We start from the raw sequence: 27,444 nt of genomic DNA on the forward strand, positions 1-27,444 counted from the left end.
TTGAGGATTTCTCCTGAAGTCTACTGTCATCTCCACAGTCTTGAATGGTTCAGCTCCAGATCGTTCTGACTACACCTGTTCCACCTCCTGTCTGTATGCAGACCGCAGATTGTTCCCATTACATGAGAGGGCAATTGAGGTTGCGTTTGGTGTAGATGGGGTCATCTTAGCAAGGCAGCTAGTACGTGTCGTGAAGACATTTGTTTGTAACACACACAAAGAAATGGAGGACAAAGGGCTCGTAATTTACGTGCGCCGTCCAGTTCACCCTGGATTTTTTATTCGACCACCAAGCACAGAAAGGTCTTCACCTCTGTCTTGGACCATGGCGATCATTTTTGAAACACTGTCTCTGCTGCCGCTGTTGTTAATGTTGTTATCCACTGCCGTGACTTAAGGCTTTTAAAGATGGCAGGGTCGGGAGTCACTCTCATGACTCATTCCATGACATTGAATTCGGGCCAATAGTGGCCTGCTATCTCGACACGCCATGATTTTCAGCCCAGCTCCACACCTTCACAACCCCCCTGAGTAGGTGGTAAAAATATGTCTACTCGCTCTGGGAAAATCCTGATGGGAACACTTACATATCAGGAAATGTGAAAAAATGGTGAAATGTGCTCTTGCACTTGAGCATGGGGTTACAGCATCATGCTGCAGGTACTCCTGCGGTTACAGCACAAATTCAGCAAGAAGCTCCAGAAATCCAGAAATACGTAATCACAAACAGATCACTTGGCAGTACTTCTGCATTACCGTGCTGCAAGCAGGGCTGTACGTCGGGTCTGGAAGAGGTGCACATCAAGCCTCCGTTGACCTCTGCAAAGCATACTGCTGTTCTGCCTTCTGGGAATGCAATGCTCTCAGTATGGACGACTACCCTTTCTTTGTCGCCATTCTGCCACATTTCTCCAGTTCAAATCACATTCTAATGTCCCTGCTGTAGGTCCTGGTGGTGTGGATCAGTGAGTCAATGTCTCGCTAGTTCTTAGTGTACAGCTTGATGTCATCCATGTAAGGTAACTGATGGCAGCCCCATTCCTGAGTTGGTAACCATAGCTGGTATTGTTGATTAATTGGTTTATGCAGAATAGCAGCAGGGACAGAACATCTCCTTGATATATACCGCTTTGATGGAGACTGGCACACTTGGCTTGAATTTGACATCAATGGTGGTCTTCTGCTGCCTTACTGCTTTTGCACAAGAACAAGCTATGATCAGAAAAGTAGGCAGGAATAAACAAGTGATAACTGTCCTGCTTCTTTTCAGATAATAGTTCTAATTTTAAATATAAAATACGAAATATATGAACTCTATCAGATCTGTGAGTTGAAAATAATCTGTTCACCACAAAGGTTTTAGACCCGTCAGCTCTCAGGTTTCATACTTAAGCAGCTCAAGCAGACATCCATCTAGTCTTCACAGGTTAAAAACATTTTGACTGAGAACAGTCATTTATAAACACTCACCTTCTGGTTGAGGTGGACCACACTGAGCTCTTTCACCTTCTTCTCCAGCAGTGTCAGGTCTGTTCTGCTGCTGCACATGCTCAGTTTGTGTTTCACTTCCTGTCTGGTGTCCATTGACTTTTCTATGTCTTTGCTGGAGTTTCTCACCCTCTTCTCATCTGACATGAAGTCTTTATGAAGCTTCTGGATATGATCCAACAGCTCTGTAACAGTTCCAGGCAGAGACTGAGCTCAGTAAACACAAAGAGTTTGTTCTGTGTTGAAGTCAATGCTGCTTAATAAAAGTAAAATATTCAAGCTAGTTTGTTTTAAATAGTTTTATTAACTCTCTATCTCTCCCTCGAAGGCTTTCTTTTGAACGTTTAACAGCTCTTCCAGGTCACTGGTGATCCAGGGCATGTTATTGGGAAGCACCTCACTGTTCTTGTTGAGACAGTGCTGTCCACACAGAGACATTCTCTCAGAGCATCTTCAGGTTCATTATACCAGGTTTAAATAGTCTGTGTGATGACTGCTGCTGAGCAATGAAGGTGAGAAGAACCAGTTTATGGTGTGATCTTCCTAAAGGAGGCAGGGCAGAGGAGCTGGATGCACTTTTAACATTTGCAGCTGACAAACTGTTAAAATGCTGGTAATGTAGCAGAGAGGAAGACCTCAACATCTCCAGAGATTGCAAAGAATGTGTTAAAGCAGGGGTGTCAAACATACGGCCCAGGGGCCAAAACCAGGCCACCAGAGGGTTCAATCTGGCCCTCGGAATTAATCTGGTAAATTCAGCACAATCTGATCTCCAGTGAGCTGGACCAGTAAAACAACAGCATGATGACCTATAAATAATAAAAACTCCACATGTTTCTCTGTTTTAGTGCAAAAAACATCCCTGTGCCTTATCAAGATGTTCACATTTAATGAACTATCCTTTCAGAAAACATTAACAACAACCCGGAATTTCTGGAGAAAAATAAGTGAAGTTAAAACTATATTTGCAGTTACACATTTATCTATTTAACATTTTTATTACAAATGTTTCATATTTGTACAATATATACAATATATATGTGTGTCAATAGATTTAAATAGATATAGTTATATATTTATATATATATTTGGCCCCCCTATACAGTATATATGTCTGACACCCCCTTGGGTAGTAGAATATTTATCCATGAAACGGAGTTACTTCCAAGGCAGGAGGATAACTTGTTATATCTTTTATATTTTCTTTCTTAGTAGATCTGACTTCTTTGTTTGTTTTTTGACTGGAGCTGAACAAATAATTGATTTTAAACTGAAATCCTAATTTCAAATGTTATAATTAACAAATCACAAGGAGTGTGATTAATATTCATGTTACACGACACCTGATCCAGGTTTCAACCTGCAGCGTCCGTGGTTTTACAAACTCACTTCTTCAGTCGTACTGTGAAGTCGCGTCACATTTCCAAACCTCATCACGAATAATTTTCCAGAAATGACTCAGTACCTTCCACTGGAGCTTCTTCTTTGTTGTTTGGTTTGTTTATGAGCTTCCCCTGCAGGCTGTTCTGCAGCTTCTTAAACTCCATATATATGTTGTCAATTTCCGTGTTCAGGAGTGGCGATGGGTTGACTAAGATCATGTTGGTGTCAATGGCATCTTTCAACTTCCTGTGATAAAGACAGAGATTCAAATGTTTAAACCCACGCCAATAAAACAATTACCTTGGGTTTGGCTTTTAACTCTGGGTGGCTCTGCAGCCACAGAACCGCAGACCTAACCTCATCTTCATGTACAGCTTCTCCACCTTCGCCATCTTTGGTGGGGAGTCACCCCTCAGGTTTCCCAGGTTTTCCATCTTGGAGTGCATCTCCAGTATCTGTTGCTGGTGCTGACTGTCCGTGGGTTGCAGGTGGTTGCCATGGCGAGGCACGAGAGTTCTCATCCTCTGGGTAGCTCGCTTCACATCAGTGACATTTTCAGTCCACAAAGTGGCGCACGGGTGGCACTTCTCGCAGGCTGGGAACGCTGAGTCAAAGCCAGGGGCGCACTCATCGCAGAAGCTACCAGTTATACCAGCCCGGCAGTTACACTCACCAGTTTCAGAGTCACATGATGGACGTTCGGTTCCCTCCAGGTTACATTCACAAGCTGAGAACAAGATGTGCTTTATTTGAATGAAAGAAGGCGGAGCTTACACTAAAAAGGTAAAACACTGTCATGCCAAATATTTTAGAGTTGGATCAATGTAAATAATTCATTTAATTTACCCTGAAACTTTTTACTTTTGTAAAACTCATCATTTAGTTTCTTTTAAGTAAAGAATTTGAATCAATTTTATGAAAAATCAACTTAAAAGATTCAAGTTGCTCCAAACCACATAAATGATTTATCCAAAATTAACTTCATATTCACATTTTTCTTTATAAACTGAGACAGTGAGAAGTTTTCTTTCAGCGTACAGCTCGTCGGCTGGTAGCGGTGGGTGCAACGATCAGAATAACTATGATTTTGATTCCAGTGCCGGTGTCAATATTAATCAATATTAGTGTGATAAGATGGACGCTTTAGTTTCAGTTTTTCTCCTGAATGCTGCATTTCATTAAAGAAAAAAACCTGTTTCTGTCTAAAGTCACACTCTGTCACACTTTGCTCTTCCTCCGTCCTCTTCCTCACGTGACTCAGCTGCTCCAGAAAAACAGCTCTGAGATGATCAGCATCCCAATGTACAACAATAACACAATTAAAAACATGCAGACAGAATATTTTTCACAGAAAAAACATCTGTTGAAAAAGCAAACGTGTCAGCGTTAACTTGATCATTTGTTGTGTTTCTGTTTAGCAGGTAAAGAGAAATAAACCCGTCTGTAATACTTCTACTTCACATGACAATGAGGGTGTATGATGGGTGTAAAACACTTTTTTATAACTACAATTATTGATGTTTTTGTTGTTTTTTTTCAGCAAATCTGGTACAGAACAGATTTAGCTCTGTGTTTGATGCTGCTGCTCATTAAACCTATGAACTAAACTAAAGTGTGCATTCACACCAGGGGTCCAGACCAGGGGTCACGAAATCCCAAAAGATTTCACAACTTTCTTCAGTTTGGTTTGTTTTTAAACTGTACTTCACTCAAGTGGAACAAACCATCTGGAAAACGTTTCCTTCACCTGCATGGTTCCAAGTTTAACATTAAACAGACAATATTTTAACAACATAGTAGTCTAAATGTAAATCAAACATAGAAAGTAAAGCACATAGCTCAAATTTAAATGGTGGCAACAATGAAATGTTGAATTCTTCCTAAATATTAATTTCCCTTGAATCTTTGTGGCCTTTGCCAACTTGAATCTTTTAACTTTATTTTCCACTTAAATGAGTCATTAAGATTTTTCATTTGAAAGAAATTAAATGATTTGACTGAGTTGAGTTAGCTAGAAACTTAAGAAAAGAAACTGGTCCTACAGTTCTCTTGATTTCAAGTTGATTAAGTGAATTAATAAACGTAAAATTTTGTCACTAAAAAAAAGAAATAACTGGCATTTACACAAAAGTGTTTTAGATCAACGGCAGCTCAAAAAGTCACAAATTGGTTCAAAACGATTTCACTCACGGATACACTGCAGGTCTGGATTCCAGAAGTGATTTTCTCCACATTCATCACACTGTCTCCCTCCAAACTCAGGACGGCATAGACACTCTCCTGACACCTGAACACATCATCATCATCATCACCATCACCTCTTCATTACATATAAGACTGAGAATATACTGTTTAACCTCACATATGTGTAGCCAGCCGCCTGCGTTTTGATTGGAATTGTTAACATACTTGCTTGTGTACTATGCTTGTTACAGGAGGTTTCCACTAGGGGGCGCATTAGAGAAACCAGACAGGATACAGTTGCTGAGTTTGTAGGTTGTGAACAAAACGAGAAACATAGCAACAATAGAGGTTATTGTTTGATATATTTTAATATTGATTGAGTGAAATTATAATTAAGGGTCCTTGCTGTAGTTTTGCTACTACTGACAGCTGTTCTGAGATCAAGCCTGGACCCAGTAGGATTCCTGTGTTAGTAAGCAAAATAAGGAATTGAACACGGTCCGTTTGTGGGGTGAATCGATCTAATCTGTTAACTATACCTTGTATAACTCAGAATACAACAGAAACCAGTGTAAACTTCATAAAGCTGCTGTACTTAATGTTAGATTTCTGTCCAACAAGTCACTGTTAGTTAATGACTTCATCATTTCTCACAGTTTAGATTTTCTTTTTCTGACAGAAACATGGTTAACAGAAGACATAAGTGCTACAATTCTTAATGAAACAGCACCCCCTCATTTTAGTTTTATGAATAAATGTCGAAACGAGAGGAAAGGGGGAGGAGAAGCTGCCTTATTTAAAGATTCATTCCAGTGTAAAGAAATTTCATTTGCTGATTTTACTTCTTGAATATAGTTTTATTTTAAGGGGCATTCCTAAAATCCTATTTCTAATCATCTACAGACGTCCAGGACACTGTGTAAATTTTATTGATGAATTTTCTGAATTATTGTCGGTTATCTTTACTGATTTTAACCATTTCATCTTAACTGGGGATTTTAACATTGACATAGATAACATGACGGATGGTAATGTCAAGGAATTTGCTTCCATATTGGATGTTTGGTTTGTGGCAACATGTAAAAGAACCGACCCACATTCAAGGTCACATTCTGGACCTGGTTATTTCAAAGGGTGTTGATATTTCTTCTGTTGTGGTCACTGACTTGGCCTTGTTTGACCATTTTTGTATTTTGTTTGATTTACTGATCACTCAGAATGTCCAACCAACCTGCTCCTCGGTTAGGAAGAGGTACATTAATGAAAGAACAAGTGCTAAGTTTGTGGAGGCCATAGCTATATTACCAACAACCAGTGCAGAGTCAGTTGATGGACTCCTGGATCATTTCAATCTGAAAGTCTTGAATGTAATGGATGCTGTTGCATCGATAAGAATCAAGAGCACTTTGAGCAAACAGAAACACCATGGAGAAACACCACTGTGGTTAACAGCCTAAAAAGAGAATGCAGAAAAACTGAGCGGAAATGGTGGAAAAATAAACTTTAAATTCACTATGAGCTGTACAAACAAAGCCTGCGTAACTATAGCAATGAGCTGTGCAAGGCCAGAGAGCTGCATTTATCTGAAATGAGTAACAGGAATGTCAACAATTCTCGCTCTCTGTTTGCTATGATTGAAAAACTTACAAATCCTCCTAAACAGATAAGCCCAGAGCTCCTTTCCACTGAGAAATGCAACCAATTTGCAAACTTTTTTAGCCAAAAAATTAAAACAATTAGGCAAAATATTAATTCCACACAGTCACACAAGAAAATTAGTCTGTGTCTAAAACCTGGAAATAATTCTGATGTCATGTCACAATTTAAAATGGTGAATATAAAAGTCCTACAAGAAACAGTTTGGCATTTGAAATCAACAACATGCACTCTGGACATAATACCATCTGACTTTTTAAAAACAGTTTTTACCTCAGTAGAAAGTGATCTCCTACTGATAGTTAACAGCTCACTGGCATCAGGCATTTTTCCCAAGTCACTAAAGATAGCTGCTATTAAGCCACTCCTAAAGAAAAGGACTCTAGAAGTCTCTATAATGAACACCTATAGACCTGTCTCTAACCTCTCTTTTATTTCCAAGATTATTGAGAAAGTTGTATTTCACCAGCTTAATGACTTTTTAAATGAAAGTGGAAATCTTGATAAATTTCAGTCCGGCTTCTGACCTCATCACAGCACTGAAACAGCTCTGGTGTTAAATGACATGAGGTTGAATACTGATTCTGGTCAAGTATCAGTCCTGGTTCTGTTGGATCTCAGTGCTGCGTTTGACACTTTAGATCACAAAATCCTGTTGCACAGGCTGGAAAACTGGGTTGGACTTTCTGGAGCGGTCCTTAACTGGTTCAGGAATTATTTTGTTACAATCAGCAGCCATGAATTTGAGCGAGTGGCCATGACTTGTGGAGTCCCCCAGGGGACAGTCCTTGGACCTCTTCTGTTCAACTTGTATATGCTCCCTCTGGGTCAAATATTACAGAACTATAGCATTAATTATCAAAGTTATGCAGATGATACACAACTTTATGTGTCTCTGTCACCAGATGACTGCAGTCCAATAGACTTATTGTGTCAGTGTCTGGAGCAAATAAACACCTGGATGAGGGAGAATTTTCTCCAATTAAATGAAGACAAAATGGAGATTATTCTGTTTGGTAGCAAAGAGAAGAGGGTCAGCATTGGCAAACACCTGGAGACTCTGGCTCTTAAAATCACCGACCAAGTTTGTAACCTTAAAGTGTTGATAGACTCAGACCTGACTTTCAGCAGCCACATCAAAGCTAAGAAGCTTTTTACCAGCTCAGAAACATCAACAGAATTAAAAATTTAGTCTCCCAGAAAGAGAAACTCATCCATGCATTCATCTCCAGCAGGCTGGATTACTGTACACACTAAAAAATGTTGGGTTAAAAACAACCCAAAATGGGTTATTTTTTAACCCAACACTGGTTAAATATTGGACAGAACACATGCTGGGTTATTTTGACCCAACAAGTTGGGTTGGTTTCCCTAAACCAACAGTTGGGTTGTTCTAATAACCCAACCATAGGGTCAATTTGACTTTACTGCTGGGTTCTTTCTACCCAATCATTTGGGTTGCCAATTTCTAATCAATATAATTAAATATTATGGTCATTATATATTGATTAAATATATTGACACAAAAAATTCAATTTTTTTTTTATTAAACTTTAGAGTCCACAAAATATTTTAAGCAACAAAATTTTCTATTAAAATAGAGAACAGTGAATACTTAACACAATAAATACCACAAACTTATTAACATTAAATATTTTAAAACATTGGATATTTTCTTATAAATATCTTAAATTGTAATACACATATATCTTATCATAACACTAAGTAATTTCTATCTAAAAACAGGGGAACAGGTACTTAATCTTTTCAGAACAAAAAAACTATACTATCTAAACACAATATCTCCAGAAAAAAAGGGGTGTTTTGTCCTCCCCGAGATAACAGAGAACGCTTGGGAATACTGCGTCCCGCTGTCCAGCAGGAGGACATAGGGGCAGGATCTTGATGTTTTTGCCTGGTCCAAGTATTCAACCATGTTTATTCCGACCTATGATGAGAAATGAAAGTAGGTAAATATCTCTACAGGGACAAAGCAACAAACAACTCAAGCTCTTTCAACCCATTCCTTCACAAACTTTGATGAAACCCCTTCCACTGAAGTTACATCTCTGGCAAACTCAAGCTGGCTAATGCGGCGCGTGCTAACCGTTAAAAAACGTTTCTCACAAGCCATCGCTAACTACAAATGACCGAGAGCTAACAATCACTGCTACAGACGTTCATATTACAAATATACACGGTTACTAAAATAAACTTTATACATATGATTCATATACATGAAACAATAGTGAAAATGTAACAAACCTCGCTGTGTAAAGTAGTGTCGCTCCGGTAAGATATTCTCGGGCTTCTCCTTCCCTTCACCCAGGACTCTGGCCAAACGGCTGCAACCGGTGGGGTAACGGTACTGTTTGTCGCGCATGCGCGAACATCGACCCAACATGTTGGGTAGTCCCAAATGACCCAACACAGTATAATGGGAAATTCAACCCAACAGCTAATAACTCAACTACCAACAACAATAACCCGGCAAGTTGGGTTCTTAGATTACCCAACTTAATGAAAACAACCCAATTAAACTACCCAACAGTCTCAACCCAGCTGTTGGGTTAAAAAAATAACCCAACATTTTTTTGTGTGTAATGATCTTTTAACAGGACTTCCTAAAAAGAGCATTAAACATCTGCAGCTCATCCAAAACGCTGCTGCTAGAGTTTTAACCAGGACTAAGAGATCTTCATCTTTCATCAAATGTAAAACTTAAATATTAGCTCATTGTTGAGGGATATTATTCTTAGTAGAACACCCCTTCGGCACCATCCCCACTCTATTTCTCCATCATCTTCCTCCATGAAAAGACATAATGGTGTCTGACTTGTTTGCATTTACTTTCGTTTGTGTCCATATCAACTTCTAAAACAGTACTAATCTCTTGCCAACTATTTACCCTTTTCTTAATTTATGCACACTGTATGTCACTCATGCATAAGCATAACTGCTTCCAGAGGGCAGAAAGCGTGGTTCTTAAGTGAACTAGGTTATGTGTTCATCTTTACTAAGGAAATTGGAACGTTGCTGGACAGTTTTGTGCATTTGACTGCTCTAATCGTCAAGGCATGAGAAAACGTTTTCGCTGATTTCCAGCCTGGATTTGTGCAGTTGGTAATGCAAACTGGAAGGTGATGCCCTGGCATCAGGTCTGCAGTGCACACTTTGTCTCTGGCTGGCCATCTGATAACATCAAAGATATAGACTACTGCCCGTCTGTGGACATGAAGAAGAAGTCAAGAGACGGTGGCCCGAGTAGGAGGCAGCATGAGTCCATCACCATGAAACTGTCATGTGGTATGCACTGTTGATTTCGTTGTTGGTTAACAACATTTCTTCAAGCCTTTCTGTCATTTTTTATGTCGACCCCCTGACCTTACATCTGGTGAAACCGGTCCCTACGCTGCCACTAATGGTTACATTTATATTGTAGCTTCCAAACAAGCAACGTTCATTTCTGAGGACCCACACAAACAGACCTAAAACAGACAAGGCAGTCATGATAATCACATATACGTGTGACTAACATAACATGCGTGAACAAACTAAAACCAAGTCCGGTTCTACTTCCTGTGCTTCTGTTTTGCAGTATGAGTTCAGGACAGATTAAAAGCAGTCTTATTGTATGTGGATCTCTTGCCTTGTCACAGATGTTAAAGACAGAGTTGAGTGGATCACAGCTGCAGGGTTGACATCCTGAAGTCCCGTCCAAGTTCCAGAAACCATCCTCACACTCATCACACAGCTCTCCCATCACCCCTCTCCGGCAGGGACACTGTCCCGTCCTCTGATCACAGAAGCAGGGACTCTCCAGAGGACACTGGGTCACCTGGGTCCCCCGGCGGTCACAAGAACATTCTGCAGAAAAACAAAAAATCACGTACAAAAACTGTCAAGAACACTGTTAAAATGAATGGTATAATATCAACCTTTAAAGGTGTAAAGTGGGTGTACCACAAGGTTAAATTTTAGTACCATTCCTCATCTGTTCATATATGAATAAATTGCTGAATAAGTGTAAAGACTCTCAGGCTAGGTACACACGGCACCAAAGCCAGTTCAGGTGTGAAAATGGTATGAAAACAGTGGCGAAAACTAGGAGAAAGGCTTCACCTTCCACACAAAACCGCTGTAGTACTAATACAAGGCTGTGGGGGGGCGCTACGATAATTAAAGAGTAACACTCCAGAGCTAGAACATGACAAAGTGCATATGCAGACAATGACATATCTGTTTGCTCCTGCTGTTGATGGCACAGTAGCACAAAGCTGTGTTATAAAAGCAGTGCATTTTGGTGCTAAAGCTGTACACAAGCCAAGACTGTCTGGAGCAGCACAACAACACAGTTGGTCACGGACACCATTATTGTTGTTGTGTTTGATGCACGTTCATCACACTGACATTATATCCTCTAGTAGTGCAGTTATGCTGTCAAAACAAAACCACAGATGGTAGAGGTTTGAAACCATCCACCTTGGTACCTGGTTTCAGACATGGATCAGTTTCATGGAGGCTAATCCCTGGTTTCGTGGGGATGAAAGGGTGGATTGCTAAAATACTTTTGTGGTTTTACTGCAATTCAGTGTCGTGGGGACGGCCCCTCAGTACCATTTATATGCAGATGATGCTGTCATTTACATTTTTAAATTCCTACAAAGACTATCCATCCATCTATCTATTTATCTATTCCAAAAATCCCTCACTCTCTCTCTCTCTCTTTCTAAAATATAAACCACGATCTTATAACATGAAAAGAAATGGAAAATACAAGCTCATTTGAAATCTGATGGCAGCAACACATCTATAAATGTTGGAAAATAAGGCTGGAAAATTAAACAAATCAAAAACAAATTGGAGGAGCATTTGACAACTAATTAGGTTAAATTGCAACCAGTAACATAAAATATATAAAAAGAGCATTTCAGAGAGTCAGAATCACTCACATGGAAAAATGGACAGAGGTTTACCTATCTGAGAGAAACTGGGTCTAAAAATAGTTAAACAATTTAAGAAAAATGTTCCTCAATGTAAAATGAAGACTTTGAAGATCCCACCATCTACTGTGAATCTCCACCAAAGCTGAAAAGTACATGGAGGTTTTAGAGCCACATCTGTTCCCATCTAGACAACGTTTCTTTCAGGGAAGGCCTTGTAGATTTCAGCAAGACGATGCTGAACCACAGCCTGCATCCATCACAACAGCATTGCATCACAGGAGAAGAGTCTGGCTGCTGAACAGGCCTGCCTGCAGTTCAGACCTTTCACCAATACAAAATATCTGGAGCATCATGGAAGCAGAAATCTAGCAACCAAAGTCCAGGACAGTAGAGCAGCTAGAGTCCTGCATCAAACCAGAATGGGACAACGTTTCTCTCCTAAAACTCCAGCAACTGGTCTCCTCACTTCCCAGATGTTTCCAGACAGATGTTAAAGGTCCCATATTATGCAAAATTCACTTTTTAATGGTTTTGGAACAGTCATACTGGTCCCCCCGCATGTGTAGGAGACCCGTAAGTGTGAAACTCTTTCAGGCGCTCTCTCTCCCCCCTGCTCCACCTCTAGGGAAGTAAGCGCTGAAATGAGCTTGTTTGAAAGCGTGTACGTTATGACGTCATAAGGGACAATAACCACTCCCCACAGAGCGATGGACCCGTCTACCGGCTCTCAAAGCCCGCCCTCTAAAAATCACCTAGCGCCCAGTGTTTTTCCCTCTTCGGCAACCCTCGTTAGCGGACATGGCTAAGCGACAGAAGCACTGTTCTGTTTGTGGCTGCATAAATGAACACGAAAACGTTTTTTTACTTCCATCCACTGAACCCACGAGGACTGAGTGGATTAATTTTATTTTTGGAGGAAATGTACCCGGAAAACTTCCAAAGGTTTTGCATGTCTGTGGCCAGCATTTCAAAGAGGACTGTTTCCACAACATGGGGGCATGGAAAGCAGGCTTCGCCAACCGTTTGAAGCTGAAGCCAGGTTCAATACCAACTGTCCGTGACACAGCTGGAGAGGTAAGAGCAGTACTGTTAGTCTTCTTGCTCGAACTTCTTCAGGAATGGGTTCCGGTGTTCCGGCGTTTGTTTATCCTTCATTACGCTGTAATCAGCGTCTAGTAACCGCTAAGACCTAACCTGTCAATCACCTCATGACGGGCGATGCGATGGGCGGAGCCAACAGCTGAGCTGCTCCACCAGGGTTCCGCCCACCATAAACGGCACACTTCTGAAGCTGCTAAAAAGAGGGAGGTGAAGAGAAGCCGCTGCACTCAAACTGAGGGTCGATTTGTCCATACCATGGCGGAAATATTTCATTTAGATATTAATGAATGGTCTCAGATTGGGAATAAAGTGTATAATATGGGACCTTTAAAAGATAAGGGAATTTTACATGATGCTGAACATCACCCTGGAACTACTTTTTACAGACAGGTTGCTGCCATCAGACTCACTATCACCTCATATTTTCCATCAAATGGTAAAATGTCTGATATGTTGTTGAAGTTCTATTGCAAATAAAATGTGAAGCATTGGGGTTGTGTTACTTTGTCTGCTAACTTTACCTTTACAGCCCTGTTGCAGGGCATTGCCAAAGTAACCGGGTTTGCAGTGTTGGCAGTGTGGTCCGCCAGTGTTGTGAAGGCAGCGCAGACATTCTCCTGTCACACTGTTGCAGGCGTCACGATCGTTTGGGTCAATGTTGTCGTTGCAGGGACATACCTCACAGCGAGCCCCTGGTAATGTCAGATTGCCATAGAATCCAGAGCTGCACCTGTCACAGCGTGCACCTGAGGGGATCCCAGTGTTGGGTAACAGAGGGTTCACATGTCAGATCAGATTTATGAACGCGGAAATCAGAAATCCATCTACCTATCTGAGGTCCCATCAGATGAAGAGTCACGCACAGGAACACGAACCCTGCACCACAACTCAGCTACAAGTAACCAGGTGATTCTTACCTGTGTGCCCCACCTGACAATTACAGGTCAGACTGAGGGATTGTGGATCCTGTTGACAGGAGGTGGCAAAGAATCGCCCACTGCTCAGAACATCTGGACACAGGCAGGGCTGGCAGGGTTGTCTGGAGACTGGGTTACCATAATAACCCTCCACACACCTATATTAGCAGCACAAGGGAGCCATCAAAAACAGATTTGTGATCTTAGCAGAGAATATTGTAAAAAAGGTCAATAAGTAGAATATCACATCACACAATTAGAAAATAAGACAGTTGCTGCCTCCCTTCAGGAAGCCCAGGCTGTGGGACTTGGAAGACAACCTTTGTCCCCATGGCAACTAAACTTCTTCATACTCATCCATCTCTAACTCTATGATAGCAGAGCACTCGGGATTGGTTCGCTGGTTTTTGCAGATGATATGGTTCCTCATCTCTCACTGGAGCAATTTGCAGCCAATGATGATGATGATGAGCATCAGCATCTTCAAATCTGAGACCATGGTCCTTAGCTAGAAAGGGGTGGAGTGGAGCCTGGGTTTGGAATGAGATCATGTCCCAAGTGGAGGAGTTCAAGAAACTCCATGTCTTATTCAGGAGTGGGGGAAGGATGGAGCGATAAAACGGACAGGTGGATCTGTGATGTGATCTGCAGGACTTGGTTTGTCATAGTGAAGAAAGAGCTGAGCCTAAAGGTGAAGCTCTCAATTTATCGGTCAATTTACGTTCTTAACTTCACTCATGGTCATGAGCTGTGGGTAGTGACCAAAAGAACGGGACTGCGAATACAAGCAGCCAAAATGAGTTTCCTGCCCTGGATGGCTAGGCTCTCCTTTAAAGATAGGATGAGAAGCTCCGTTATCCAGGAGGAGTTCTGAGTAGAACTACTGGTCCTCCACATCCAGGAGCCAGATGAGCTGCCTTGGGCATTTGGTTAGGATGCCTTCTCCCTGGTAGTTTCTTCAGCATGTCCCACTGGAAAGAGGCCCCAGGCAAGACCCAGCAACTATATCTCTGGCTGGCCTGGGAACACCTTAGGATTCCCCTGGGGGAACTGGAAGAAGGGGAGAGGAAAATCTGGATCTCTCTGCTCAGGCTGCAAGGATGGTTTAAAAATGCTGACACACAATGGTTGTTGGTCGCCAATAAAACATGAACAAATCAACTAAACCAAAGCAGTTTATGCTTCATCACAGGGGTGCACTAAATAGTGATGACAAGATCCTGTTAAAGTCAGTCTACCTTTTGTGTTTGGACAACATGTGGAAACTTCCTGACCTGTCACAGTTTGGTCCGGCAGCATGTTCCCTGCAGTTCAGACACTCTCCGGTCTCTCCATCGCATGTCTCTGACAGATTGTTACATTCACATGGCTGACATAATGGGAATCCCCAGTACCCTGGCCGACAGTGATCACAGCGCTGGCCCGTTACCTCAGAGCGACATGCACACTGACCTTGGATCTGATCGCACAAGTCAGACACGGAACCTCGAGGATCACACCCACACACTGCAAACAACAGGAAAGAATTTAAGGGCAATTTCATTCTGTTGGATCGCCATTGTTATCTGAATGATCACTTTAATGAGACGTTCTCACATTTACAGCCTTCAGGTCCGAATCCAAAAGTCAGTGGTGCACAGTTATCACAGCAACGTCCAATCACATTAGGTTTACATGCACAGAAGCCACCCAGCTTACTGCAGACTGTTCCAACAGAACCAACAACGTTACACCTGCAAGCTGAGACAGAAATGGACAGTAAATGTCTAAAATCTATGTGAATGTAATGATTGGACTGATAATATTCCTCCCCGCATCATTTGGAGCAGTCTGAGGGGTATATTCAAGCCCATTCCCCATTCCTCCTGTTGGCCAGACATCTTCACTTTACAGTGACCACCCATTTAAAATGAATGGGTGGGTATTTTCAGACTTTCGATTTTTTTGGTTTACATCGTAGCTTTGAGTTGAATGACGTACGAATGGCTCCATTGTGGATTCGTGCAGATAAACTCTTGATTAGACGTTCACAGATTTCTGATAATGGCTCCGGAGATACGGGTTCAACAGCCAATCCAACACAGTCAAAATGGTGGAAAGAGTCAAGGTCACTCTGGGAGCAAAAGTCTTGGACCGACTCAATGCTGGCCAGCCCCATCTGAAAAAACAATGACAAAAGTAAAGATGCAATTCAATAACATGAACTCTGACCCCAGAGGAACCTAAAACATCCAGAACTATGAACTCTGACCCCAGAGGAACCTAAAATCTCCAGACCTGTGAACTCTGACCCAGGAAGAACCTAAAATCTCAAGAACACTGAGTTCAGCAAAGATTTGATTACTGGAGTTCAGACGGCACTAAGCATCCAGGACCAATCAGAACTGTTCAGAGAAGTAAGCCCCAACCTGAGTAGTACCTAAGTACCAAGAACCCATACAGTACCACCTGCCAACCAGGACTCTTTGTTTAGGCCCTAGATCAGGGCTACTTAATTCAGACTGAAGTAGGACTGAATATAGTAGCCCTGCCCTAGATTCTCATGTGGGGATGAAGGAGTCTCCAACAGACTGACAGTTATGGTTAATAAACAGCTTAACTAATTATAACCACTTACTCGTAAATGCTTACTTTTCATTAACCACCACAGGATGAGTTTAGTTTAAACACTGTTTGTAATCTTGGATGGTAAACAATCTGCTGCTGCTGGGCTGGGAACACTAAATGCTGGGAATTATTGTTTTTTTTACTTTATTCACAGATCTGAAGTTCAGATCTGAAAACATTTAAGTTAAAGCAACTCGACATCATCTGCTGAGCAGATTCTTTTTAATGAGTTGGAAAGAAACAGGAAGTCACATTTTCTGTGAAATTATACAGATCTCTTTATAGGATGTGCTGACATTTTGATGAATGGATGAAAGTTTCCTCACCGAGTCAACCAGGATGTGTGAGCTGTCAGATCCAGACTGTTTGTGAAAGATGATCTCCACAAAATATTGTCCTCCTGCATCCAGACACAGCCGAGACTCGAGAAAGCCAGCTCTGAAAAATCAAGTCAAACAGTGAAGCAACAGAAAACAACAACAAATGGTAAACAACCACAGCAGATGTTCCCAGAAAGATCTGTCGGTTCCACAGATTCAGTTAACACACAAACAAAATAAACAAAAAATTAACTTGAAACTGAGCTGAGCTCTCCAGAACACAAAACTCTGAAGGTGTGACTGAAAATTAAACACTCCTCCTCTCTTCGAACCCAAACTGAATACCAGCAGGTGAGTTACAAAATACAACAAAAGCCGTCCATCTAAGAAATCTGATTTTATTTACACACTGAAAGTGGGTTAACCCCATAGAGCATCCAGTGAAAACAATTCCTCTTTTTCAATTTCAGAAACATTTCATTAAATCAACAGTGACAGGAAGGAGAAAAAAATAGCAGTTTTTATTCTCAACCCTATAAAACCCCAAGTTTAACCCTATAAAAACTCAAGTTTAACTCTTTGTTTAAGCCTTACAAACTTTTACTTTCGGGTTTTCTTGTTTGCATATTAAATGAAACTGCTAAGCCAAGTTCAAAATAAATTTGAATGTCTGCAATCTGGACTGAGAATGGAGGAGGGTGTTTTTCTCCGGGAACAGGAGAAAGGGAGAAGGTGGTACGGGGGAGGTTCTTCGAGTTTTAGTTTTGACCTTCAGTAAAAATAGAAAAGTTTTCATCTTAAAGATCCAGGCAACGTTCTGTGAGCATCACAGGCAGATTTACCAGAACCTTCAGCCTGTTAGTTGTGCAGCTGAAACAGCCTGTCAAATACTCATCCACAGCAAAGAGGAAACAGTCATCAGTGATTGTGTGATTTTTCTGCTAAATGAGCAACAACTTGAAGATCCTGTACAGTCTCCTGGTTAAAGTCAGCCATTTCTGTCGCAGGTCTACCAGCTTAAAACCTTAATTTCCCTCCTGAGGTCACAGGTGGCAGAGCCAGACAGGCAGGCTCGGCTGCCCGTCCTCCCTGCACTAACAGCTTGTAACCTGCTCAGTGCAGAATGACCAATAGGCAAAGATCTGCCCCAAGACATGTCATTTACATAATGAGGCAAAAATGCATGCAGAAATGTAAATAAGAAATAAGAAGATGAAGAAAATTTAAGATTGGAACTAATAAGACATTAACATGACTGTGAATAAAAAAAAGTGTCAGTAAAAAAAAATGTTAAAAATATGGGAATAAATAATTTTGGGGAAAAGAAAATGTAACAGGAACATAATAAATACAGACATAAAAATAAAGGAGGGACAGCAAAGAAAACTATTACAATCTTATTACAAACCCCTCAGTATCATGCAGTGGAGGAACAAAGAAAACATTTTTTTTTTTATCATAGAACAAACTAAAGCAGAAACTAGGAACATCTGAGAAAAGATGGAAACCAACAACACAGATAATAGACCTCACGTTTTATTATTATGAATATTATTATTATTATTAGTAGTAGTAGTAGTAGTAGTAGAAGTAGTATTATTTAATCTTATTTTATCTCTTCCTTACCAAACCCGCTCCATCTTGGATCAGAAGGCAAATCCAGCTGTACTATGGACTCAGTTCAGGAGTTATATGTACATATTGTATGTGCATTTTATTTAGTGTATATGCTGTATTTGCATGAGGGGATTAGTACACTGTGTAAGTGCAATGTGTTAAAAAAATGTGTTAAAAAAAGGAGGAAAAAAAATCACCAAATAAATAGATAAATAAAAGTAATAATAAATAAAAGTAAATAAATAGGAATATTAACACAAAGTTAAGTTAAAACAGTTGAAAAAGTTAAGTTAAAACAGTTGAAAATCACATTAGCTCTCACATTAGCAGCTAACAGCTAAGCAGCTAAGACCACAGCGCCGCCATGTTCAACACAGGCAAAACATTTTGAAGTGATGTCGCTACGCACGCATGTCCTCCAAAATAAATCTGATAATGGACTGCTAATGTAGACACAGATTTTTCTAATATGTTTCAGAAGTGCATGTAAAAGCATCAGATTATTACAGTAATCTGATTACTTCCAGATATCTGATTTTGATGGTCATGTAAACAGGCTCAGCGCATCGATCAGAACATGTTAATCTGCAGATTAAACTGCTGGAAACATCTTGTGTTCACACCAGAACAGTCATGTGACCTGTCTTCAGGTAAGCAGATGGTTGTTTGCTGATGTCTTACCTGGTGTTCCCTGGGAGAGTCAGAGTTTTACTTCCTGTTGGGCTGCTGCTGCAGCCTCCATCCCCTGATGACACCATGATGATGTTTACTGTAGCCAGCCAGTCAGAAAGAGCCTGAAGAGACAGATCAGATGGCATTAGAAACAAGAAGAGAAGCCAAACAGCCAAATATAATGTTACAATACTCGTCTCAATCTGGTTGTTTTTGTTTTCAATTGGCATTCCCAATCCAGATGGGATGTATAATCCCTCAAACATGTCCTGGGTCTCCTTTAGGGTCTTGTTCCAACTAGTTATGTTTGAGGAACGTTTGAAGGGAGGAAAACAGAAGCTTCTTAATCAGATGCTGGAACCCCCTTAGATGACTTTTCAGTATGAAGGAGCAGCCACTATACGTGATAGCATTTTTTTAGTTACTACCTAAATCTCATAACCATAGGTCATAGCTTTTTAAGTCAGCTCTCTCCCCCAACACTAAACTGGTGCAGCACCTTTATTACTGCTGATGAAGCACCAATCTTTCTGTCCATCAGTCTGTCAGTTTTTGACAATTAAGTCCAATTAAGTTTCCACCAACGGGTCCAACTTGTTCTGGTTCTGTAAACCCTGATCTCTGTTAGGTTTCCAAGGCAACCGTTCCCTTACCTGGTAGGTGATGTATCAGCTGATTGGCAATAGATGTGGTAGCTACATAATAGAGTGATGTCTTAACGCAACTTTTTTCTTGAATTCTAATTAAAAAGAACAGGACTCAGAACCAAGGCAGAACAGTGGACATCCAGCAGCTTGTCTTCTGTCTTCTTGGCATGTGGTTTTAAACACCAAAAAGATCCAGTGTATATTTAAACTTGGGGCTGTTCCTGTTTTATTCTCATTACTGAGTCACACAGGAAGTGATGATTCTTTCCACCAATCAATGGATTGCAGCTTGTCAAGCTCCACCTTTTAGGATTGGGTTGGTAAGTTTGAGACCCCAGTGGAAAGGTCCCAAACACCAGGCCACCGCCCAGAGACTTCAAGAATTTCAAATTCAATTCACCACATTGTTTGGCACAAGTATGCACACACAAAGTTTTCTTCTTCCTTAGGTGTAAGTGAAGAAAGATGACCCAGTCATTCAAAAAGGTGACCCAGCCATTAGGAAAGGTGACCCAGTCATCCAGAAAAGTGACCCAGTTATTAGGAAAGGTGTTCCAGTGACACGGAAAGGTGACCCTGTCATTAGGAGAGGTGACCCCGTCATTCGGAAAGGTGACCCAATCATTAGGAGAGGTAACCCAGTCATTCAGAATGGTGACCCAGTCATTCGGAAAGGTGACCCAGTCATTAGGAAAGGTGTTCCAGTGATACAGAAAGGTGACCCAATCATTAGGAGAGGTGACCCAGTCATTCGGAAAGGTGACCCAGTGATTCACAAAGGTAACACACTAATTACAAAAGGTAACCCAGTCATTCAGAAAGGTGATCCAGTGATACGGATAGGTGACCCAGTCTTTCAAAATGGTGACCCAGTCATTCGGAAAGGTGACCCAGTGATTCTCAAAGGTGACACACTCATTACAAAAGGTAACCCAGTCATTCGGAAAGGTGATCCAGTGATACGGATAGGTGACCCAGTCTTTCAAAATGGTGACCCAGTCATTCGGAAAGGTGACCCAGTGATTCTCAAAGGTGACACACTCATTACAAAAGGTAACCCAGTCATTCGGAAAGGTGACCCAGTTGTTAACAAGGTTTCAGTTTTACTTGTTTCGAGACACTTTGAATGCATCGGCATCCCATAACCCCACGGGGCATCACTACATTCTGCTCAACCAATCAACGTCTCTCTCCTCCGATTGACCATCGCCTCATTAGTCAGCAGGTGGCAGCCATGGAAGAACAGTGACTTCTCCCGTCATAGTCCGATTCTGGTCATTTGGACACTCAGATGTTCATTTCCGAATTGTTTATGCGTCCATGAGACTGTAAGTTTGCCTTCTTTATTGCACAGTCCATTGCTAAAGTATCGTGTATTGTTGAGTTTCTGTTCAAGCTAATCTGTTTTGGTACTTAGCTAAACTGTTCAATTTGTGGGTTTTTTCGATGTAATATTCTTTATTACCCCCGTATCTATCACTCTGAATGTTTAATTCATGTTTAATTGCTTCAGAAATGATCATTGATCGTCGTCGTGTGAACCTCGCTAGGGATGCATTCACTGATCGCTCGTAATCCAGAGTTTCCTTTAGTTACGTCCAATGGTGCGTTCAGGGACCATTGGAGTTTTCAGTATTTGGCGAGAATTGATTCAAGATGGCATATTTCCATTATATTGTACTGTTTAAGTTCATGAGCAGTGTTCTCAATAATTGTTTGCAGTATCTGGGTAACATTTCATTTTGTGTTTAAATAGATGGCACATGCTTACTTATTTGATTGCTTATTATCTTTATTCCTGTTTTGTAGAAACCATAAACATAAATATAAACCTCATCACAACCCTCATTGATCATCGAGAATCAATAATAAAGAGTGGCATGAGTGTAACTGACGTCTACTATTATTTGTTCTGGCCGGACAACCTGGGGAGATTGAGGATATAAATCAGCTTCCTATACAGTTCTTTAGAGGTCACAAGTTTGGTTCACACATCAACACCTCCTTCACATGGTCCTTCGAGCCGGATCCTCAATTTCCTCAGAGTAACAATGGCTCGTCCTCGCCGTGATGTTCGTCAGCCTCGCTACCTTGACGACTTCCTGGTGACTCTCCCAACCCGCCAGCTCCCTTCAAATACACTCTATGACCACTCCACCGAGGGAGCCAGTGCTCAACTTCCTGCTCCGCTCTTTACTCCAGAGAGACCAGCACATCAGACTGTCAGCTCGGAAGCAGTCTTATCAGCTCTACTGGAGATCAAGGAGGAAAATAAGCAACTCAGACGGGACATGCAAAGTCTATTCAGCACCCTTTCACTGAGACCAGCTCCTCAGCCTCCCCGTCCCACTGAAAGACATTCTGTGCAATTCAATGACAGTGCTGTCTCATATATGCCCTCTTATCCTCCAGAACATACATCCACTCCCAATCTATATTCCAGTCAACGAATGGCTGAGCCAGAGTACTTGCCATGGCCTGAGGCAGTACCTATTCCACCATCCGATGAGCCACTACCTCCACCGCCACCTCCAGTGTCATATCCCCCTGTGGAATCAGGATTCATGGCCACCCCACAGTATGCAGAGCCATACACACTCACATCTGAACTGCCTTCAACAGAGACTGTGTACAGAGGACCAAAGCCTCATATCCCTCACTTCACTGAGGACGACCCTCGACAGTTTGCCCGCCTCAAAATAGCACTGGACAATATCTTGCCTAAAGATGCAACAGAGCGATTCAAGTATCAGATACTTGTTGACCACCTCAAACTAGAGGATGCCCTGCTCATAGCAGACTCCTATAGCAATAGTCCAACTCCCTACACAAAGACTATGGCTTCTCTCACCGAACTGTACGGGCAGCCTCACAAATTAGCTCTGCAGCGCATCAATGAGGTCTTAGCTGAACCACCAGTCAGGAGTGGTGATAGCCGTGGGTTTCGCCTCTTCGCACTCAAAGTCAGAGCACTCGTCGGGATGCTAGAGCAGCTGGGAAAGGATGGAAAGACAGAGTTGGAGTGTGGATCACACACCTCACGCCTTTTGTCAAAGCTACCACACGAACTTAGAGCCCAATTCAAACGTTTCATTGACCCCATCAGCACTCCCATTCCAACTTTGGTGCACTTTTCAAAGTGGCTCGAATATGAAGTCAGGGTTCAGGATGATGACTCACAACCGTCTTACACACGGTCATTTCGAGATAAGCATCAGAGAGTCAAGCCCAAGCAGATGAAATCAGGTGCACGTCCTACTACAGTACTGCTTGGATCAGAGCCCACTCCCAAGTCATCCGAGCCATTCACATTAGGTCAGCATCAGCCCAAACGGGAGAAACCCAAGAAATACTGCCCTTATTGTGATAATGTCCAACACTATTTCAACCAGTGTCCAGAGTTCAAGAAGTTCACCACAGACCAAAGAGTAGCTTGGATCAGAACGGAGAAGCGTTGTTGGAGATGTGGTAGAAATCATCAAGCTGCACAATGCTACCTCAAAGCTAAGTGCCAACAATGTAATCAGACTCACCTTGAAATATTACATGAAGTCAATCTGGCTACAGTTAACAGGTCAGAGCGACCACCCCCAGAGACTGTGCAGCCAGTTACTTACTATCTGGACCCAGCTATGAGGAGTAGCTGCGTTTTGCTAAAGATGGTCAAAGTCTTCCTCTACAGTGGCAAGCGGAGACTTGAAACTTATGCCATACTCGATGATGGCTCTGAGCGCACAATCATTCTCCACAGTGCCGCCCAAGAGCTACAACTTCAGGGACAGCGAGAGAACCTAGCACTTAGGACTATCCGTCAGGATGTCAAGACAGTGTCAGGAAAATCAGTATCCTTCTCTATATCCTCCACAACTAGTCCTCAAAGAAGGTTTCGCATTCACAATGCCTTTACGGCAACAGACCTCGGCCTATCCAGACACTCTCACCCCGCTGAGACCTTACAACAAACTTACCGTCATCTCAGAGGTCTTCCACTTCACTCCTTCAGTCAAGCACAGCCACTGCTTCTTATTGGTTCTGACTACCCTCACCTTCTCACTCCAGTCGAGCCGGTACATTTAGGACGACCTGGAGGTCCAGTGGCTCTCAAAACCCGTCTAGGCTGGACGCTTCAAGGCCCTGCTAAAGTCCTGATGCATCAGTCCTCCACGCCTCAGTGCCTTCTCATTTACACCTTGTCTTCTTCTGCTGATCTACTCAGCCATGTTTCCAAATTATGGCAGATAGATATTCTTCCCTATCGTAATGAGAAACTCATCACAAGGTCAAAGCAGGACAAGGCAGCAATCAAACTGTTGGAAGAAAAAACTGTCAGAGTTGATGTTGGAACAGTTTCCAGGTATGCCACTCCTCTGCTGTGGAAGGAAGGACTTCCTCCTCTGAATGCCCCAAAGGAAGCAGTCATGAGCCACCTACGTGGTACAGAGAATCGCCTCCTCAAAGACCCCCTGAAGGCAGCGTCCTACAACAAGGAGATCAATAAGCTGCTGGATGCAGGCTATATCAGGCAACTTACTTCCTCTCAAGAGCAATGCAGCAAAGCCTGGTATATTCCACATCACATGGTCAGTCACAACGGCAAAGACCGCATTGTCTTCAACTGTTCATTCATCTTTCAAACCACCAGCCTGAATGAACATCTCCTTTCTGGGCCTACCTTAGGAGCTACTCTTATCGGCGTCCTGCTACGTTTCAGAGAGTACCCCATCGCAGTAAGCAGCGACATAAAGGGCATGTTCCATCAGGTACGCCTTCTGCCTGAGGACCAGCCTTTCCTCCGTTTCCTCTGGAGGGACATGAACCGCAGCAGACCCCCTGACATTTACGAGTGGCAGGTGCTCCCCTTTGGCACCGCCTGCAGTCCCTGCTGTGCGACCTTTGCCCTCCAAAAGCATGTCATCGATCACAGCAGCCCTGAAGAGGATACTCGTCACTCAGTAGAGAACTGTTTCTATGTAGACAATCTTCTCCAGAGCTTCCCCTCCATTTCCAAAGCCAAACAGCTAGTCACTAAGCTACAAGACCTACTCCAGTCTGGCGGCTTTGAACTGCGGCAGTGGGCTACTAACGTACCGGACATTATTAGTCACATGCCCCCTGAGCTCACGTCTGAAAGCAGAGATCTGTGGTTGTCCATGGATGGAGCAGATCCACCAGAACGAACTCTGGGACTGCACTGGCACTGCAGGTCAGATACCATCACTTACCGTCTTCGCCACACAGAGCAATCTAAACCCACCATGCGCAATATCTACCGGGTCTTAGCCAGACAGTATGATCCCCTGGGACTGCTTATTCCCTATACTACTCGAGCCAAGATCCTGGTGCAGCGACTTTGGGGAAAAAAACGTGACTGGGATGACCCTCATCTTCCTGAGGATCTTCTTCAACTCTGGCAAGCTTGGGAGAGCGAACTCCATGTCCTCTCTAATATCTCCCTTCCCCGTTGTTATGTCCATCCAGACACAGACCTCTCAGCTGCAATTCAGAGCATCCACATCTTTTCCGATGCATCAGAGAAGGCATACGGGTCTGTAGCCTATCTCCGGACTGTCAGCAACAATGGTGAGCTCCAAGTAGCCTTTCTAGCTGCCAGGTCACGTGTCGCACCAGTTCGGCAACAATCAATCCCTCGGCTAGAGCTCTGCGCTGCCCACATTGGAGCTCAGCTTGGCTCTGTCCTGAAACAGGAGCTTACATTGCCCATCTCCTCTATCATCTACTGGAGTGACTCTACTACCGTGCTACACTGGCTGCAGTCACCTTCTTGCCGCTACAAAGTATTCGTCGGTACAAGAGTCGCCGACATCCAAGAGCTAACAGAGAACAGCTCCTGGCGCTATGTCAACTCCAATGACAATCCAGCTGATGACATAACACGTGGACTAACCCTCTCGCAGATCAGCAGTCAGAATCGCTGGAGCCAGGGACCAGCATTTTTAAAACAAACCGAGTCATCATGGCCTCCTTGCCCAGACCTTTTCTCACCTGAAGACCCAACTGAACTCCGTAAAGCCCAGTTCTGCGGTCATGTCTCTACTTCTCCCAACCCCCCTTTACCTGACCACACTCGATTCAGCACATTCACAGAGCTACTAGAGGCTTCAGTTCGAGCATGTCACGGGGCGGCCTCTGACTTCAATCCCACAGCTGACGACTTCAAACAAGCAGAACTGTCACTGTTCAGACAAGTTCAAAAAGACTGTTTTCCGGAGGAATTCTTCCTCATCTCATCCCAAAGCCCAGTCTCTTCCAGCAGCAGACTTCTCACTTTAGCCCCAGAATATGACTCAGAGACTCAGCTAATCCGTGTTGGGGGCAGACTGCGACGATGTGATTCCCTCAGTCAAGACACTTTACACCCCATTATTCTCGATCCTCATCATCCCATCACAAAACTCATCATTGCAGATTATGACAGCAAACTTGCTCATCCAGGACCAGAAAGAGTTTTTGCTGAACTGCGGAGAAGGTTCTGGATCCTGCGTGGCAGAGAGGCTGTCCGCAAACATCAGCATCGCTGTCCTGAATGCCGCAAGTGGCGCAGTCAACCAATCGTTCCCCGGATGTCTGACATCCCACCTTCCAGCTTAAGGTTACGTCAACCAGCATTCTACTCAACTGGAATGGACTGTTTTGGGCCTTATTTGATTAAGATAGGGAGGCGCAATGAAAAGCGATGGGGTATAATATTCAAGTGCCTAACAACACACGCAGTGTACCTTGATCTACTCACCAGTATGGACACTGACTCATTTCTTATGAGCCTGCGTCGTTTCATTGCCAGGCGAGGAAAGCCTCACGAACTGCTATCTGACCAGGGAACAAACTTCAAAGGTGGCAGCTCAGAACTTGAAGAGACCTTCAACTCACTTGTTCCCGATCTACAGTTACAGCTTGCTAGTCAGCAAATTAATTTCCGTTTCAACCCACCAAGTGCTCCTCACTTCGGAGGATCCTGGGAGCGAGAAATTCGCTCTATCAAATCGGCTCTGCACACAATCCTGGGGTCTCAAACAGTTACAGAAGAAGTCCTTTCAACAATCTTGGCAGAGGTAGAGGGTATCATCAACTCTAAACCCCTTGGTTATACTTCATCCGATGTGGCAGACCCAGATCCAATCACTCCCAATATGTTGCTAATGGGACGACTGGATCCTTCAACACCCCAAGTCATCTACCCTCAGACCGAACTCCTCAGTCGTCGTAGGTGGAGACACTGTCAAGCATTGGCCGACCAGTTTTGGATCCAGTTTATCAGGAATTACTTACCTACCCTTCAGAGCCGTTCAAAATGGCAGCAGGAACAGGAAGATCTCTCCGCAGGTGATATTGTTCTCATCGTTGACCAGCAGCTCCCACGTGCTCTGTGGCTGGTTGGTACTGTCACAGCTGTGTTTCCCGGAGTCGATGGTAAGGTGAGGACCGTTCAAGTTCAAGTGAGAGACAAATTATACACCAGGCCTGTTGCTAAGCTCATCAGACTCCCTGCATTACCACAGGACGTTCCCAACTGAATGTTCAACTTTGTTCCTCAAAGTTGGGGGCGGCTGTTAACAAGGTTTCAGTTTTACTTGTTTCGAGACACTTTGAATGCATCGGCATCCCATAACCCCACGGGGCATCACTACATTCTGCTCAACCAATCAACGTCTCTCTCCTCCGATTGACCATCGCCTCATTAGTCAGCAGGTGGCAGCCATGGAAGAACAGTGACTTCTCCCGTCATAGTCCGATTCTGGTCATTTGGACACTCAGATGTTCATTTCCGAATTGTTTATGCGTCCATGAGACTGTAAGTTTGCCTTCTTTATTGCACAGTCCATTGCTAAAGTATCGTGTATTGTTGAGTTTCTGTTCAAGCTAATCTGTTTTGGTACTTAGCTAAACT

The 27,444-nt window shown here is 42.8% G+C and overlaps 2 protein-coding genes across 3 annotated transcripts in view; both read right to left on the reverse strand.

The window, feature by feature from the left end:
* LOC121647505 (NACHT, LRR and PYD domains-containing protein 12-like) overlaps positions 1-27,444 on the reverse strand; it is a gene marked incomplete at its 3' end in the record, with an annotated part of 791,953 nt that overhangs the window by 283,103 nt on the left and 481,406 nt on the right. The window lies entirely within an intron of this gene.
* Positions 1-27,444, reverse strand: part of lamb4 (laminin, beta 4) — a 64,239-nt gene that overhangs the window by 7,425 nt on the left and 29,370 nt on the right. For both annotated transcript variants that reach the window (XM_041996017.1, XM_041996016.1), the window contains exons 17-28: positions 18,901-19,013; positions 16,609-16,720; positions 15,656-15,833; positions 15,272-15,415; positions 14,950-15,181; positions 13,676-13,833; positions 13,280-13,504; positions 10,361-10,578; positions 5,062-5,158; positions 3,229-3,598; positions 2,954-3,117; positions 1,471-1,673 (exon numbers count right to left, since the gene is read on the reverse strand). In XM_041996017.1, coding sequence (XP_041851951.1) covers positions 1,471-1,673; positions 2,954-3,117; positions 3,229-3,598; positions 5,062-5,158; positions 10,361-10,578; positions 13,280-13,504; positions 13,676-13,833; positions 14,950-15,181; positions 15,272-15,415; positions 15,656-15,833; positions 16,609-16,720; positions 18,901-19,013 — 2,214 coding nt within the window. The remainder of the gene's footprint in view (positions 1-1,470; positions 1,674-2,953; positions 3,118-3,228; positions 3,599-5,061; positions 5,159-10,360; positions 10,579-13,279; positions 13,505-13,675; positions 13,834-14,949; positions 15,182-15,271; positions 15,416-15,655; positions 15,834-16,608; positions 16,721-18,900; positions 19,014-27,444) is intronic.

The sequence above is a fragment of the Melanotaenia boesemani genome, chromosome 10 (genome assembly GCF_017639745.1).
Source record: "Melanotaenia boesemani isolate fMelBoe1 chromosome 10, fMelBoe1.pri, whole genome shotgun sequence".
Taxonomy (NCBI): Eukaryota; Metazoa; Chordata; class Actinopteri; order Atheriniformes; family Melanotaeniidae; genus Melanotaenia; species Melanotaenia boesemani.